At 37.0% G+C, this 16517-nt stretch overlaps 1 protein-coding gene across 7 annotated transcripts in view; it reads left to right on the forward strand.

Annotated features, from left to right (window-relative positions):
• LOC145991156 (uncharacterized) overlaps positions 1-16517 on the forward strand; it is a 75197-nt gene that overhangs the window by 32134 nt on the left and 26546 nt on the right. For 4 of the 7 annotated variants that reach the window (XM_083126972.1, XM_083126974.1, XM_083126976.1 and 1 more), the window contains 4 exons: positions 841-1037; positions 5365-7125; positions 9176-9275; positions 15873-15947. In XM_083126972.1, coding sequence (XP_082983098.1) covers positions 841-1037; positions 5365-7125; positions 9176-9275; positions 15873-15947 — 2133 coding nt within the window. The remainder of the gene's footprint in view (positions 1-840; positions 1038-5364; positions 7126-9175; positions 9276-15872; positions 15948-16517) is intronic. The other 3 variants (XM_083126975.1, XM_083126978.1, XM_083126973.1) reach the window with 2 other exon arrangements.

The following is a 16517-nucleotide window of genomic DNA, read 5'->3' on the forward strand; positions in this document are numbered from 1 at the left end:
TATTTCCTCATGCAAGGGAAAGTGCTTTCTTCCTTGCCTCATTGGCAGTGGTAATCATAACGTGCTGCAACCCCGAGGTCCCACGTTCAATCTGTGGTTTGACACGGATGTATCATTGTTTGTCCCACTTGTTATCAGTTCATTCATACTAATTGTCACAGTTAACCCAAGAGAGTAGAAAAGTGAAATTAAATAACCAATAGAGAAATGGAGAAATTCTTTAGTGGTTAATTAGAATTTTTTAGGGGACCCCATTATGTTTGTCCTATTTATGTTGAACAGGAGTATCCACCAATATGCATATCTTCAACTGGTTATGACGATCTGTTCGTCAGGAAAAGCCATATTCTGCTCAAAATATTAGCCACAAATTATATACCACATTTTGTCAAAAAATGTTGCAAAATTTAAATACATACATAATGTGAAATAAACTTTTAAACTGCTTATTTGTAGATACAACACTTAACCTGATTCCCGATTGTAACCTATTCAGTGTCCAGATCATTTATTCTGTGGTAAAATGTGGGATAAGAAAATATAACAAATTTAAAATGGGTTTTAAACTATACATTTCATGTAGATGATGAAAATTTTGGGATCAAAATTTTTATTTTGTGTTAATAAGTGTAAAGTTTTAAAATTCATTTGAGATTTTATACACTACCAAAGTAAGTGATTTTATGTGCAGAATTTGATGCTGGAAATCCTTCTTTATATGTACCAAAAGTTACTACAAATATGTGTCTAATCATTCTCATTAAAGATTTCAGTAATTCCACCACTAAATTTTAACAAAGCTCAGTTTCTCTTTTCAAATTTATTGTGTGGCAATTTCAGAAGAAGCCTCGGAAGAAGAAGAACATGAAGAAGCGGAAGATTCGGGAGGTGATGAAGGTGGAGGGCATGATGAACAAGAAGTGAGTGAAGAGGCAGATGAAGGTACAGGTGAAGAGGAGGATGATGAAGAAGAGGAAGAGGAGGAGGAGGAAGACGAGGAGTTACCAAGTACCGAAGATGACGAGCCTTCAGAAGAGGTATGATCTCATGGTGACCCATGTCATGCATTGTGTAGATTTATTGATTTGATTGCATGGTGTGTTAATATGTGATACCTTGTGGATATCATTTGGATATTACTAAGAGTGGATTCTATATCACAGAGAACTGATGCAGATGATGATTGATACCTGTTAAGGAGATTCCAGACTGAAGCGATAGCAAGGGGGTTCACTCCAAAATGACAAGGAACAGAGGGGGTTCACTCCAAAATGACAAGGAACAGAGGGTGTTCACAGTGAAACGACAAGTGACAGAGGATGTTCACACTGAAATGACAAGCAACAGAGGGGGTTCACACCAAAATGACAAGCAACGAAGGGGGTTCACACCAAAATGACAAGCAACAGAGGGGGTTCACGCCAAAATGACAAGCAACAGAGGGGGTTCACGCCAAAATGACAAGCAACAGAGGGGGTTCACACTGAAATGACAAGCAACAGAGGGGGTTAACACTGAAATGACAAGCAACAGAGGGGGTTAACACTGAAATGACAAACAGCTATGGTACCTTCAGTCTATAAGCAAGCATTCACATGTACGGCATTGAGAAAATGGCCCACTCCAAGTGACATGTGCAGTTTTTAAGTCATGTCACTTCTGTTCGAAAGGTTGTATTGATTACTAGAGGGTTAGTTTCTAAGCAACATGTGCTGCTTGTTGCTTCGGTCTGAAAGCTCTGTTACTGATTGCCACTGATACTAATAATTAACAAGAGTTCCCACTGACCTTCAAAAGTCAAGATAATGTCTACGAATTTTGTAAAAATGCCCAAAAACCTCAAAGTTTCTTCTCCTCCTTCTTGCTTCCTTGCTAGGATTGCAAACTGAAAGTACATCTCATTTTTTCCTCCAAAGTGGTTTCTTTTTTGGGGGATTTTTGCATGAAAATGCTAGTTTGTTTTAGTTTGCGCTCATTTATTTTCAGTGATGTTTAGTAGACTTTGTGTGATTAACATGCAAAGTTGAAGGCATAACTTATGTACCTTTATAGAAAGAAAAAATCTAGCACACAACTCCTGGCCTACCGCAGACTCTGAAATGTTGTCAGGAAATAAGCTGTGTATTTGTTTAGTTTTATTTCACATTTTTGCATATAATTTTGCATCATCTCATCCTTTGATATGCTCTGAAATAAACATTACATTATACCGTGCGTCCATTTCGATCTGCAGCCAAGAGATCGGGAGAAGCGTGGCGGGCGGCGCTGACGGAGATGCCGACATTTGCTGCCTGAAATGCCCGCTTATTTTTATGGACATATGCAGACATTTATATAAATATTGCAAAACGAGCACTAACCTGTGTTATAAGAGTATGGTTTTAATTTTAGTAGCTTAGTGACTGTATGTGCCGATGATTTTGACACGCCCACCTCTTGTGAAACACAGCGTAGAGGTTTGTTTGGAGAACGTTCTAACGCTGCACCAATATCATCGAGTTTTGCTTCGGTTAGAATAGGTCGTTTTTGCTTAGGTGTTTTAAAATTTAACGATACAGTTTCTCGTAATTTAAGGACAAGATGTCTAACCGTATCTCTGTGTGGAGTTGAAACACATGGGAATTTCTGTACAAATTACCTACACACGTCTCGACACGAGTTTGTTTTCACGTACGTGTCATACATAAAAAAATCTTTGTTCTAACGTGAATCTTGCGGCTGGCATTCCAATCGTCTCACTGACACGTCACACATACACACTACAATAACACAAACAAGTAACTGCAAGTAACCAAGAATAACACTCTTGCGCACAGTACGAAATTAACACGCTCTTGGTTTACATCTGCTCGCCACTATATTCACAGCTCTGTCTTCATCTAGTCGCGAAGGAACAAAAAACTCGAGCTCTGATATTTCGGATTGCAAGGAAGCTCACGAAAACCATTCACTTTTATCGGTTTCGTCTGCAGTGTAATCCTGATACAGTGTTGCACATTCGAAACCTCCAAACGATTCCCATGGCCACAAAACTCTTTCAAGGATATAAACTTAAACAGGACGTTACTGGTCAAAACTATGATTAAAATGCTTTATTATCTGTGGCTCTTAACATCGTTTCTATAGTGTATTTATTTGTGTATATAAGAGCAGAACTTGGATGAATTATAGAAGAACTTTTGCGTGTTATAACACAGGTTAGTGCTCGTTTTGCAATATTTATATAAATGTCTGCATATGTCTATAAAAATAAGCGGGCATTACAGGCCGCAAATGTCGGCATCTCCGTCAGCGCCGCCCGCCACGCTTCTCCCGATCTCTCGGCTGCAGATCGAAATGGACGCACGGTATAATCTCACATTTCAAGTTCCAATCAATAAGAAAATTTGCCTGATGCTGTTCATGAGTCAAGATGAATTTCTGATGAGCAGTTTCAGACATAAAATATATTTTTTTGGATTGTCATCATCAAAATGCCCAGTAAAATATGAAGTTTCAAAATGCATGTTTAACATTGTTTTAATAATTTACTGATTCGTGGACATATGACTGGTCATTTTTGAGTGATTTGAAAACATTGTGATAATATCCGACCATGTGTTGTTACATTGACTTGCATTAGTGAGAGCTCTATGACAGATGTATGTGCTCTTGTTTGCTTTGCATTTCTCTTACTGTTGAAATTAGTAATAAAAAGTGTTTGTAAAATACTTAAATTTCATAACCTTATGTTGCACTATTATTTTCGCATGTTTTCTTTTTTGTATATAACATGAATAGTTGCCAAGAGCTTTTTCGTTGTTTTGAAATATTCTAAGTAAGTCATCTTTTACTCTGTTATGATGTGCAGTGGAACTTAGATTTTAAATGTTGCAGAAGACTCTGACTTGTTTTTGTTTATTTCAACTTTATGCACAGAAAGGCTAATTAGTACTGAACTTACTTTAAATTGTGATGCAATTTATTATGTACCTCCACCGTGTATTAAACCTAGGGTCCCTTGATTACAACGTGACAATGTTACCACTACACTTTGAACAAGCGTTCTCGAGGTTACCAGCCAGGTTGAGTTAGCTTCCAACATTTCGAGGGCATACATTGCTCTCATCTTCAGGGAATGTAAAAATGGAGACCACTGTAGGTTAATATACATGACTATAATGTGGCGGAGTTTGGAGTCTGTCTTCCTATTGGTTCATTCTGGATCCTGGTGTTCGCATTGGCTGGTGTCTTGTTTTTACGGAGGAGTGGATTCCAGGCTGGAGTCCCACGTCCCTGTTGAGATTGGTGCTTTCCCATGAAATGGGTATGGCTTCCTTTACTCGTCAGTCCCAGTAACCGGCACATTTGGCTACTATTTTGGTGTCGGCAAATAAAATCCTGTCCCCTTTCCGGTTGGAATAATAGGATGTTACATTGATGTTCATTCCGTCGCTGCTCAATGTGGTATCCTGTTTGGCCTATGTATTGTTTCCCACACTCGCAGGGTATTCGGTATACTCCTGGAATGTGGAGTTCCAGGTCATTTTTTACTTAAAGGAGTAGGGCCTTGGTTTTCAGTGGCAGCCTGTGAATGGTCTTCACCCTGTGCCTGGCTAGAATTCTGCTTAGCTTCCCAGAGTTGTGTCCTATGAATGGTAAAACTGTTCCAGTTGGGCGTTCCTGTCCTGTGTTGCTACTGGTAGAGGGGCTGTACGGTGCAGTATCGGTCCTTGCAAGGACCCACTCCTCCGTAAAAACAAGACACCAGCCAATGAGAACACCAGGATCCAGAATGAGCCAATAGGAAGACAGAGTCCAAACTCCGCTACATTATAGTCATGTATATTAACCTACAGTGGTCTCCATTTTTACATTCCCTGAAGATGAGAGCAATGTATGAACTCGAAACGTTGGAAGCCAACTCCAATTTAACCTGGCTGGTAACCCGAGAACACTTGTTCGAATCACGTCGCCAGGAAAGTTACAAGTCCTAATGTTATCACCACTCCATTGGGGAGGGCTTTTCCCAAAAGTGTGAAAAATATATGATCCATGAAAATTTTATAACACTTCGTTACCCTACATCCAGAAATGTAATGTATAAAGCAAGCACACATATAATCGAGGGTTCCACTGTATTGAGTAATGAAATTAGATACTCAATAAAAAATAAAACACTATTTTTATCAACTAAGTCAGCTGCTTTAGAATTTTGGATATCTAACTATTTAAAGCTGATTTTTTGTTTGATTTAATGTAAATAACATTTGTAATAGTTTTTCGGTTTTATCAAATTGTAATTTCTGTGCATGTAATAAATGCTATAATAGTTTGCATGATGTGTGTGTGTGTGAGTTAATTAACATATATTAACATTATTAGGTCAAAGTCAAGCCAGAGGTCAGGACACCAGCTCTGCATCAGAGAAAAAGTCAAGAGGAAGTGTCAAACAGAGCTACTGAAAAGGAAATCCAGAAACTTCTCTCGGATGTGAAGACTCTAACTCTCGAAATAGAAAAATTAGATGTGAAATCCAGCATCAGCAACTTTCCGCAAATTCATACCGAAATAAACCAGTTGTCAAGCATTCTTTCTCATAAACACATTAATGCTGTTCCTATGAGTCGAGAGAAGCTTCTTAAATTTAATGTTAAAATTAAAGATTTATTACAGCAGATTATCAGTGCAAAAGAGAGTGTTAAGATTGAAGGGAAACTTGGAAAAGTTTCATCCTCGGGAAGTAATCTAAAAGAATCTGTTCCTGAAAACGTGAAGAAAGTACCAGTAACTACAGATTCCACGGTGCCTTCCATGCCTCGCAAAAAGACAGAAACTGCAGATAAAGACAGTGCTTCAGTTGTCAGGGAGGATAAACAGAGCTCTACTGCTCAAACATCCACTGCAAGTGCCTCGAAAGCAGACAAATCAAAACCATCGGAAACGGTTGGGGAAAGGAAGTCAGCAGATGCTATGGAACCAGCTAAACCAACAGAGAAGAGAATGCCAGAAGTTGCTGACAAAGTCTATACAAAACAAGAACAGGATGCACCAAAACGTAAGCCTGAACCAGGTCTTCGAGTAGATTCTACTACGAAACCAGAACAAGTGCCTTCACCTCAACAATCAAAAGCTGCACATGAACGAATTGTTCAAGAGCCTAAAGTTGATGTAAAAGAAGAGAAGCAAGGTGCAAAACCAGCATTGCAGGAACAGGCAAGAAAAGATACAAAATTTAAAGATTCTCAAGGAATAGCTACAGCTGACCAACAAAGTAACGAGAAGATTTACGATCGTGCAAACTCTAAACAGGGATCGAAGCAAGCCACAGTTGAAGCTGCTAACAAGCAATACCAGAAGGTTGACAGCTCACGTGAGGAACGAAAATCTGACCCTGCGCCAGTCCCACACTCAAAAAGTCCACCAGTGCCTGCAGAGCGTCAAGCAAGCCCTTCTGCAGCTGGAAGAGATGCGGCCACAGCTCAAAAACCAAAAGAACCTGCAGCTTCACCTAGACATGAAAAGTCAGATGAAGCAGTGAAATCCGATGCGAAAGAAAGACAATCTGTTCCACATCCGCAACAGAAGACTGCTGAGATGCCCGTAAAAGAATCTCAAACATCACGAACTTCATCTCCACAACAATCCAGAAAGGTCGAATCTCACCCTCCCGAAAAAGTGGCAGAGGAAACCGCAAAGAAGCCCCAACCTTCTGCCAAAACAGGCAATAAGAAATTAGACGATGGACACACTCGGGGATCAGTTGCATCGAAGGTAGAGGAAACTCGGCCCAAAATACAGACAAACGAAAAATCTCCGCAAGTGAAACCTAATCCTTCCAATAAACATGAAGAGAATGACAACCAAGGAGGTAAAGAAAACAAAAATACTCCAAGTAAAAGTGTAAAAGAGCAATCAGTGCCTCAGTCACCACAGAGTTCTCAGGGAATAATGAAAGATGCTGTTAGCGATTCTTCTAAAAGTAATGTAGATTCCTTAAAAAGTGAAAACAATAGAGTAAAGAGAGAGGAGTCTCCATCCAAGAGAAGTGAAAAACCTGAAGTATCTACGGAAAAAACACCGCAACAGGCTGGAGGTGATACACGTAAACTACTATCAATACCTACACGTGGAGAAGCAAGGAAGGTATATTCTTTTGTATTTTCATTAGTAGTTAAGTTGTTTTTTATTGAGCTTTCGAACTTGACAAAACTAATATTTAAAACTGCTATTAACAGTTCAGTAAAGTATTAGTACATTCTTAGTATTGCACTTCAACAATATCTGGATTCATGTATGTTAACCATCTTAAAGTGCTGCTGTACTTTTTACCCATTTCAACAAAGATGTTTTTAAAAAATTCTACAAACGCACAGCCATGAAACTAGGCAGGTGGAAGAAGTTTGCACAGTTGCCACGTCGGAGCACAACCCAGTGTGTTCGGAGGTTTAAGAAAATAAAAGATCTCGATGTAGAGTTGTAGATATGGGACTCCATTTGTGGGGCCTCTAATGAACTTTCAATTCACACGATAACCAGCTCCGTATCGAATGGGACTCGAAAGTGCCCCGGAGAGAGGTCGGTTTGATGCTCGAAGTAGGCAAAGCATCCCAGTTGACGTTGCCACACAGTGTGCGAGAACCAGCGACTTTTGTCCTTCTCTCGCTTTGCTTTTTCCCACATTTGGCACCATTGCAATTCTGCCCAGCCACCTATTTTCATAGCCATGCATTTAGTTTCCAGGTTCAAGTACCAGCCTGAGCGTGGGTGCCTTTTGTGGTTGTCCGTCCCTTCATTCATTTTATCCAATCATCACTCATCCTCATCGTCACAATTAGCCAAAAGTGGCAAAAAAGGACAGATACAATAAAAATGTATTTAGTTCCGAGAAACTGCTACAATATTTCATATTTGAAAAATTATATCTGTTCAGAATTCCTTCTAGAGCCGTAAAGTGAATTCTTGTGGGTCTTGTTGTCTAGATATATGTGATAAATTACACGTATGGCTCCATGAAACTATTACAGATATTTAGACACAAGCAAAGGCAAATCACATGAACATTCACTTGAATGCTCTATAGAGTGTTGTTAGCAGATGTACTTTTTCATAATTTGAAATATCGTAGTGGATTTTCGAAATGAAATTTTTGGAAGTGTCTGCTGAAACAGGCCAAAATCCAGCAACATCTTAAACAGCACCTTACAAAGTATCAAATAGAAAAGTTTTTTACATACAGAGGTAATGAAAGTAATTGACAAGCTCTGGTAGTGTTCAGAAAATATTTCTTTTGATGATAAATTTTGCTATACTATTTTTTAAGCAAAACAGGAAAGAGACGGAAAAAATTCAAATTTCCATGGCCACATCTTCAGGTGTAGAAATGAAGTAAGGGAGGAGAATGAAGTAATAGTGTAACCTGCAGTGTTGCCAGGTCCAGAAACAAAAGTTGTAGACAGTGACAAAAAAATGTGGTTCTCTAGCCAGGCTTGTTGACTCTTGAGTGGTGTGGGTGGGATGTGAGGGGATGGAGAACATTACTGGGTGGCCTTGTTCAGGCTGGCGGCTGTGGTTGCACTCATGGCTGAATCACATTTTTTTTTGGCACAGTCCACAACTTTGTTTCTGGATGTGGCAACCCTGCAGGTCACACTATCGCTTCATTCTCCTTGCTTGCTTCATTTCCTCACCTGAAGATGCGGCTGCAAAGATTTGAATTTTTCCTGTGCCTGATGAGTGTATGCTCTTTTACTCAGTATTTAGCCCTTTTTCATCCATTTTTAAAACTTGATGTATGTAAATCTTATGCACCTTATAGGTCAGAATATGAGACTTCCGCAATTGCAAATTACTGGGTTATAATTATTAGTGTTATTTACAGTAAAGCTACACTTTAGCTTTTTACATTTTTTTAAAAATTGTAAACAGCTTATAAATTTGTTGTCAAATTTCTAGATGAGGTTCTATTGTTTGCTAATTGTAACTGCTGATTAATTAGTTCTCTCTTGTTATTGTTCCATATTTTAGAAAAAGCATGTACAAATAATTTCCCAGTAACCAATGTGGATGGTACTACTTGAATGGCAAATGAAGGACTTAAGTTTAATATCTGAAACCATACCAAAATAGTTTGGGTGTGAATCACTATATAATCGAGTTACTATTTTTATTAATTACTATTTGATTGAACCAACAGGCTGAAGAAGATGAAGATGATGACGAACCTTCCCTTGAAGGAAATGCTGATGATGACGACGATGATGATGATGATGAAGAGGAAGATGAAGCATCAAGTGGTAAGTTGGAATTTCTTCTTTATATATTTTAAGTTAAGGTCACTGGAAAGAATGCTTGGAAAGTTTCTAATGTTGGTGTGATTACCATATCTCGCAATTTGTATAGGTTAACTTTTGACCGATTGTAATTGATATGAAGAGAGTGTGTATTGAAGAATTGCCGGAACTCCACTTCCAGAAATGTTAAATATCAAGTTTTATAATTAGATAATTTTTTCAAAATTTATTTGAAGAGCATTTAGAATATAAAAAAGGAAAGTTAAAAATTGTACTTACGTATGTGAGTATAGTGCTCTTATTGTAGAACGACGTTTCAGAGATTGACTATCTCTTTCCTCAGGTTCGTATAAAAAAACCAAAAACTAAGTACTTGGCATAGTACTGCGTCAGAAATGTAATATGAGGATTGTGGTTAAGGGTTGGTTAGGGTACATTTAAAATATTAAGTTTTTGCTATTACAAGTACGTAAAAACCAAGTCGTTCCCTAAAAGAACTCGTACCGTAGACCTATTCACAGGTAAAAAAGTTAAAAATCTAAAAAACCTGCATAAATCTCAATGCAACCTGCAGGTTTGGCCTTTCCTACCCAACTGTGCTTATCTATCCACATGAAGGTCAATTCTCCACAAATGTTTCCCCTCCCCTTAATTTTCTCGTTTCCCCTTATTACGTCACAAATCCAACGTGAATTCGCGTTCCTCTCTTGCAGCTTGCATAACTTCCGGAGTGACTTGGAAACCGATATTGGGTTCAATCTTCCAGGCTTTATCCCATTTTTTGAGGAAATTGATCCACCCTTCTTCCAAATTCCCTTCGTCCCTATTAAGATTATTCTCCCCCCCCCCCTACAAATACTCGCTGTTTCATACACGTTTCTTCCTAATTTCCTCCCCTCTTTTCTGATTGTTTACTAAGGTGGCTGTTAGAAAAAGGAATAGACATCCTAACTGCTTGGGAATATGTACGATGGTATAACCTTGTAACGGAATATAACTTTTTCTATGTCAATGACAGTATTTATAGACAAAAAGAAGGCCTGGCGATGGGAAACCCCATTTCTGGTATAGTAGCGAGCATTTTTATGCACTTCATTGAGAAGGCAGCTTTGGAAAAAACAGGAATGGGTATTAAATATTATGGGAGATACGTTGATGATATCTTGATTATAGGAAAGGGGGTAGCACTGAACAAGGTTTTTGAAGAATTAGAAAAACAAGACGAAAGAATAAACTTCACTAGGGAATACTTAAGCGATGGAAAAATCAATTTCCTGGATCTTAGTATCTTGAAAGAAGGGAATAGGATTAGAACAGGAGTACATCATAAACCCCTATCGGGGAACTTATATATTAACAAGGAATCGGCGCACCCCGAAATAACAAAGAAAAACGTATTCCTTAACTTTTTTATTAGGGCCGGTAGACTATGCAATAATGGAAAAGAAAAAGACAACGAAATTCGGTGGATAAGAAAAACAGGATTAAAAAACAGATACAGAAATAGAGAAATGGATAATATAGCGGAGAGAGCATGGAAAATTATTAGGAAAGAAGGGGATCAAAAAGAAGGGGAAAAAACCGAAAATAGGAGGGTAAAGTATGTTGGCATCCCTTACCATCAATCCGTATCGGAAAAAATCGGAAAAATAACGAGAGATTATGGAATCGTTTGCGGGATGAAAGCACCAAAGAATGTAGAAAAATACTTCACCGATTATAAGAAAGGAAAGACAACTAGGGAAATACCGGAAAAACAGAAGGGGGTTTATCGAATAGAATGCCAATGCGGGAAGGAGTACATAGGACAGACGGGCCGAAATATGGGTAAAAGATGGAGCGAGCATGAAAAGGACATAAGGGAAAAAGTTCCCAAAACGGGTCTCTCAGAACACATTTTGGAAAGTGGGCATGGAATCGCAAAAAGAGAGATAATCAGAAAAGAGGGGAGGAAATTAGGAAGAAACGTGTATGAAACAGCGAGTATTTGTAGGGGGGGGGGGAAGAATAATCTTAATAGGGACGAAGGGAATTTGGAAGAAGGGTGGATCAATTTCCTCAAAAAATGGGATAAAGCCTGGAAGATTGAACCCAATATCGGTTTCCACGTCACTCCGGAAGTTATGCAAGCTGCAAGAGAGGAACGCGAATTCACGTTGGATTTGTGACGTAATAAGGGGAAACGAGAAAATTAAGGGGAGGGGAAACATTCGTGGAGAATTGACCTTCATGTGGATAGATAAGCACAGTTGGGTAGGAAAGGCCAAACCTGCAGGTTGCATTGAGATTTATGCAGGTTTTTTAGATTTTTAACTTTTTTACCTGTGAATAGGTCTACGGTACGAGTTCTTTTAGGGAACGACTTGGTTTTTACGTACTTGTAATAGCAAAAACTTAATATTTTAAATGTACCCTAACCAACCCTTAACCACAATCCTCATATTACATTTCTGACGCAGTACTATGCCAAGTACTTAGTTTTTGGTTTTTTTATACGAACCTGAGGAAAGAGATAGTCAATCTCTGAAACGTCGTTCTACAATAAGAGCACTATACTCACATACGTAAGTACAATTTTTAACTTTCCTTTTTTATATTCTGGATTTGTGAGTAACACGCGACAAACCTAAAAAATGCAAGAGCATTTAGTTCCCTCGGTTGTCAAATGTGTTGAGTGCTGGACTCTGTGTATTCGCCAGCAGTCTCAGGTTGGAGTCTTGGTGTAGGCATGGGTGACTGTCTCTTCATCATTTGGTCTATTCATGCTCATTGTTGTGATTAAGCTAAACAATCAGAAAAGCAATGTAAAATTACAAAAATACAAGAGCATTGAGAATTGGACTCATAGACTGAAGGTTCTCTGTTCAAATCCTGGCCAGGGCATACGATTGCTATATCATCTACTCATTATTCATCAGTAGGGCCCGGGACTTTGTTATAACATATTTTTCATTTGGCTTCGGATCTAATATTGGGGTGAGATCTTTACATATCTGATGAAAATGAGCCGAAATAGACAAACTTGACAAAGCATATTTTGACATAGTTCACCAATTTCGCGTTTTTACAACATATTTCTTCAATTTTGTTGTAATAAGACATATTTCTGTATAATTTCGTAATTCTCTCGCACATAATTGGCTATTTCATATTTTTTTCTTCATAGCTTTAGCACAACAGATAGTTCATATTGTCGATGGCAGGATCTGGAAATTACGTAGGAAGAAAGATGCCATCTTTTCTTAGTACAGAACAAAAATAGCCCACTTTTTTTATCCCGCAGACAATTGATAGCCATGCAAACATTATTGAGGAAAAATGTTCTCTCTCATTGTTGCACGGGAAGTAAAGAAGTTTCGTTCTCATTTGTTTGCCTTTTTCGCTTTTCACAAAAATCAGTCAAAAGTAAAAATAACATTCGGTACATTACAGTCCCTACTCTACTCTGTTGGGTATGGGAGAAATTCAAGAGTACTGTTGTGCATATTTTTGGCTTTACTGGGAATATTTCTGCATTTTTCTGACATATTTGTAATTTTTCATGACATATTTTCCAATTTATATGACATAATTACATACATATTTTTCAGTTTTATAGGACATCAAGTCCCGGGCCCTATTCATCAGTATAAATCACATAATTTGTACCATGCTTCATTAACATAATTAAAAATTGTAATTGTAAACAACATTGTCTAAAAGGTTCTTGCTTGATGACCCACCTGAGAAATCAAACCAGTATCCAATTTGGCAGTTAGATGGCCTACCAACAGGAGTGCTGTAGCTCCAATTGTATGCAGGGTGTCATGATTTTGATTCCCACTGAGGTCACATAACAGTTCATATCCCACTAGCCCCGAGTAGCCTATCTCGATTGTAAAGATGGCTTGAAACGAACTTTTGAAATTACATATTAACTAGCAAATAAATAGAAATGTTAAGTGTTTTTGTGAATTGAAAGCACATAATGAAACTTTCTGACACACAAGTTAACCTAAGCTTCTCCCAAATCCAACAGTCCTAATAGTAATCAGAAGTAAAGCACTTTTCAACCTTTTTCATGCATGCAATTTAATTTAATTTCTGCAATTAACAACCTGCTTTTCTCTCCTTTGTAAATATGCTACATCTTGCTGGCAATATCATCTTGTTTAAAAAAAATATAAATTTAAATTTGTGAAGAATTTCAGGGTAGATTTCATATTGACAAGAGAGATTTGCTTGTATCTAGAATGTACTTGCAGTCAGGCTATTATCTGTATAGCAGTGCATATATTGTTGAACGTTTCTTTGCTTCCAAGGGGCATTGCTTCAATAAAATTTGTACTAAGCAAGTTACTATCTGGATTGTTCATATGTCCATAAAGGTACAGTCATGGAAAAAAGTACTTTCCCCATAGTGCCTTAATATAAGTAGACTTATGGGGGAAATATTTCTTTCCATGACTACATGGATGAAGTTGTATTGAAATTTTTTAATGGATCTATTGTATGGTTAAACAATCTAAACTCTAGATAATATTTTGACAAGTACATTCACTAGGCACCAATCCAGAATGAGTATGATGCATAATATAATTTAAGACAATTAGACCCAAGTGACCTCCATTTAAAGACAGAAAAGTAGATTATGCTGCCTGGTTTGTGTGCTCTTAAAATAAAAGTGTTGTTCTGGCTAGGCTTAACTTGGATACATCAGGCAGCAATTGAACCATGTTAGTTCATTCACAAAACTTTTTATTGTTATTGAACCTACAGTGCATAAGATGTAAAATAAGGGTTCCAATGTAATGGATGTAGAGAACTACATAGATGTTGGTTGATGTGTCTGTAGTAACTGAGAAATTATATGTATGAAGGCCAGGTCACAGTTATGAGGTACTTGACAACACACAATTTAATATTATTTTGAAAAGCTGTGAATTCTCATCTTGACGTTTGAAGGTAAAAATTGGTGGAATATTTTTTTAAAAAACTTCTTGAGTAAGAACTGTTTCATTAGTGCCTAAACTTATTTTATTACTTGACGTTTTAATATACTACCGTGACATCTTTCTCATGAGCTAAGAATACAACATGTTAGGTTAATTTAACAGAGAAACAAGAAAGATGTATGTATGTATACAGTATATCAAAACTTTGCACAATTAAAATTGAGCTACTAAAAAGACAGTTCTTAATATTATTATTTCTAAGATGACACTGCTGACAGACAATCTACTAAGACATTGTCGATATGACAGTATGTAGTATGAGGATTGTATGTAGCACCACAGAAGTTCGGTATAAAACATACCTTTGTGGCATCCTGGGTTTTATTACTATTGCTTTTTCCATTCTTTGATTTGTGTAAAAATGAAATTTCTAACATAAAGTGTTTGTTGTTTCTAATTGCTTGTTAGTATTGTGGTAATAATTAAATTTAAAATTGATAGTATACTGACACACCCTGTATGACTAAAGAGCAGAGCTTGGAAAGCACATATTTTATGCAACTAGTTCCTCTTCAGAAACTAACATGGAAAGTAAATGTATAAGTATTGAAGGAAATTACATGTTTGTCAAGCAGTAGGGAGATTTACATATTTGGAGGCATCAGCTACCTCGTTGGCATGTAGATAAATGACTGCAATCTGCAATAGCTCGACAGTTATCTTATTAACATCAGAAATTCATAATTATTATTATTTGCAGATTTGTACATGTGTTTAGGTTTATTTTGTCGATTTAATATTGAACATGTTGAAACACTATATAGAATGACAAATGTATGGGAAGAGTTATATTTTTTAAAAGTTAGTTTTATTTCCTTCATGTGTTAAATTTTATCATATATAACATTTTTTTGAACCTATTTCAAATTACTTCACTTAAACCTCCAATGAAAGTTAATGAGCTGTGACAGAATTCGATTCTAGATCTCGCATCTAAAACTCTGGATTATAATCACAGCCAGTGAATTGGAATTGGAATTGTTTTCAGTTTATCATTCTGATTTTTCAATGAACCTAAGATAATAATTTACTTAAATAATCAGAATAGAACATGAAAGATTATTGCAACCAGTTATTTTTAGTTGAAGATGAACTTAAATTTGAACCAATTCCTTTCATTTGGGGAGGAACTGGAACCGTTCAGTTTGCTTTGGAGGAACTGAAACAGTTCTGTTTGCTTAGGAGGAACTGGGAACAGTTCTGTTCGCTTGGGAGGAACTGGAATGCCTACCTGATGGCACAGTAGTAAAGCTGTCATCTTGTAATCAAGGGGTCCCAGGTTTTATCCTTTGTACAGGCCTGTAGAAAGTGGTTTGGATTTCACTTTAAACTGTAGGTCCAGTATCAATTAGCCTATTTGAACATTACTTCAATGAAGCAGGAATTAAATTGGAACGGTTCTTTTCATTTAGATGAGAACTTTTCCAAGCTCTGCCAAAGAGATGTACACTGTAACATCTAATGTAGCAGTAGTAGACCAAGTTTTCTAAGCATGCCCTCTTTGAAACAGAACAGGTATGGATTGCAATGGACTGTTTATGGTAGATTACACTAGTAGTTTGTTACGCCCTTGTACCAGCAGTGACCCAGTTCTGTATCTTTCCAGTGGCCTTAAAGTTTGGCGTGGGCGTGGCACTAGTGATTGTAGCCCATGTGGTTCTGGTTAAAAATTGGACAATCGGTAACAATTTGACAATGTCAGCATGCTGTACTAACGTGCATTTATCTGATTTGTTTACCATATTAATGTATGTGGTGAGTGCTAAACGCTTGTAATATTAACAGTTGTATTATTTGTTAGTTTTTTTTTTTGTAGCATTTTAGACTAATTTTGCCATATATCTGCAAAAAATTATCAGGTTCAACGTAAGAAGTGGTATAAGAAAATCTCAAAGAAGTGCATGTCAGAATTATAAATAACGAGTACAATAAGATGTTTCAAATGTTTTACTCATATAGTTATCAAGTGGTGCTGATTTTACATAAATCGAATGTACATAACAGTAAAATAGTAATGATTAAAATGATTCCATCTAGAGAATTTAATTTTTTTATGTAGCATATATCCAATGATCACTGCATCTTTCATTTTTTTTATAAAATTAGTTCTATTTCCATCTTATTTTCATAATATATATATATATATAATGGTATTACTTCACACATTCACATAAATATTTCTGTCTAAAAGTATCATAGACTTTCTTTAGTTAATTTTCCTGTTATAGAGTTGTATTCTTTGCCCATGTTC

This window comes from Lepisma saccharinum, chromosome 8 (genome assembly GCF_977018435.1).
Source record: "Lepisma saccharinum chromosome 8, izLepSacc3.1, whole genome shotgun sequence".
Taxonomy (NCBI): domain Eukaryota; kingdom Metazoa; phylum Arthropoda; class Insecta; order Zygentoma; family Lepismatidae; genus Lepisma; species Lepisma saccharinum.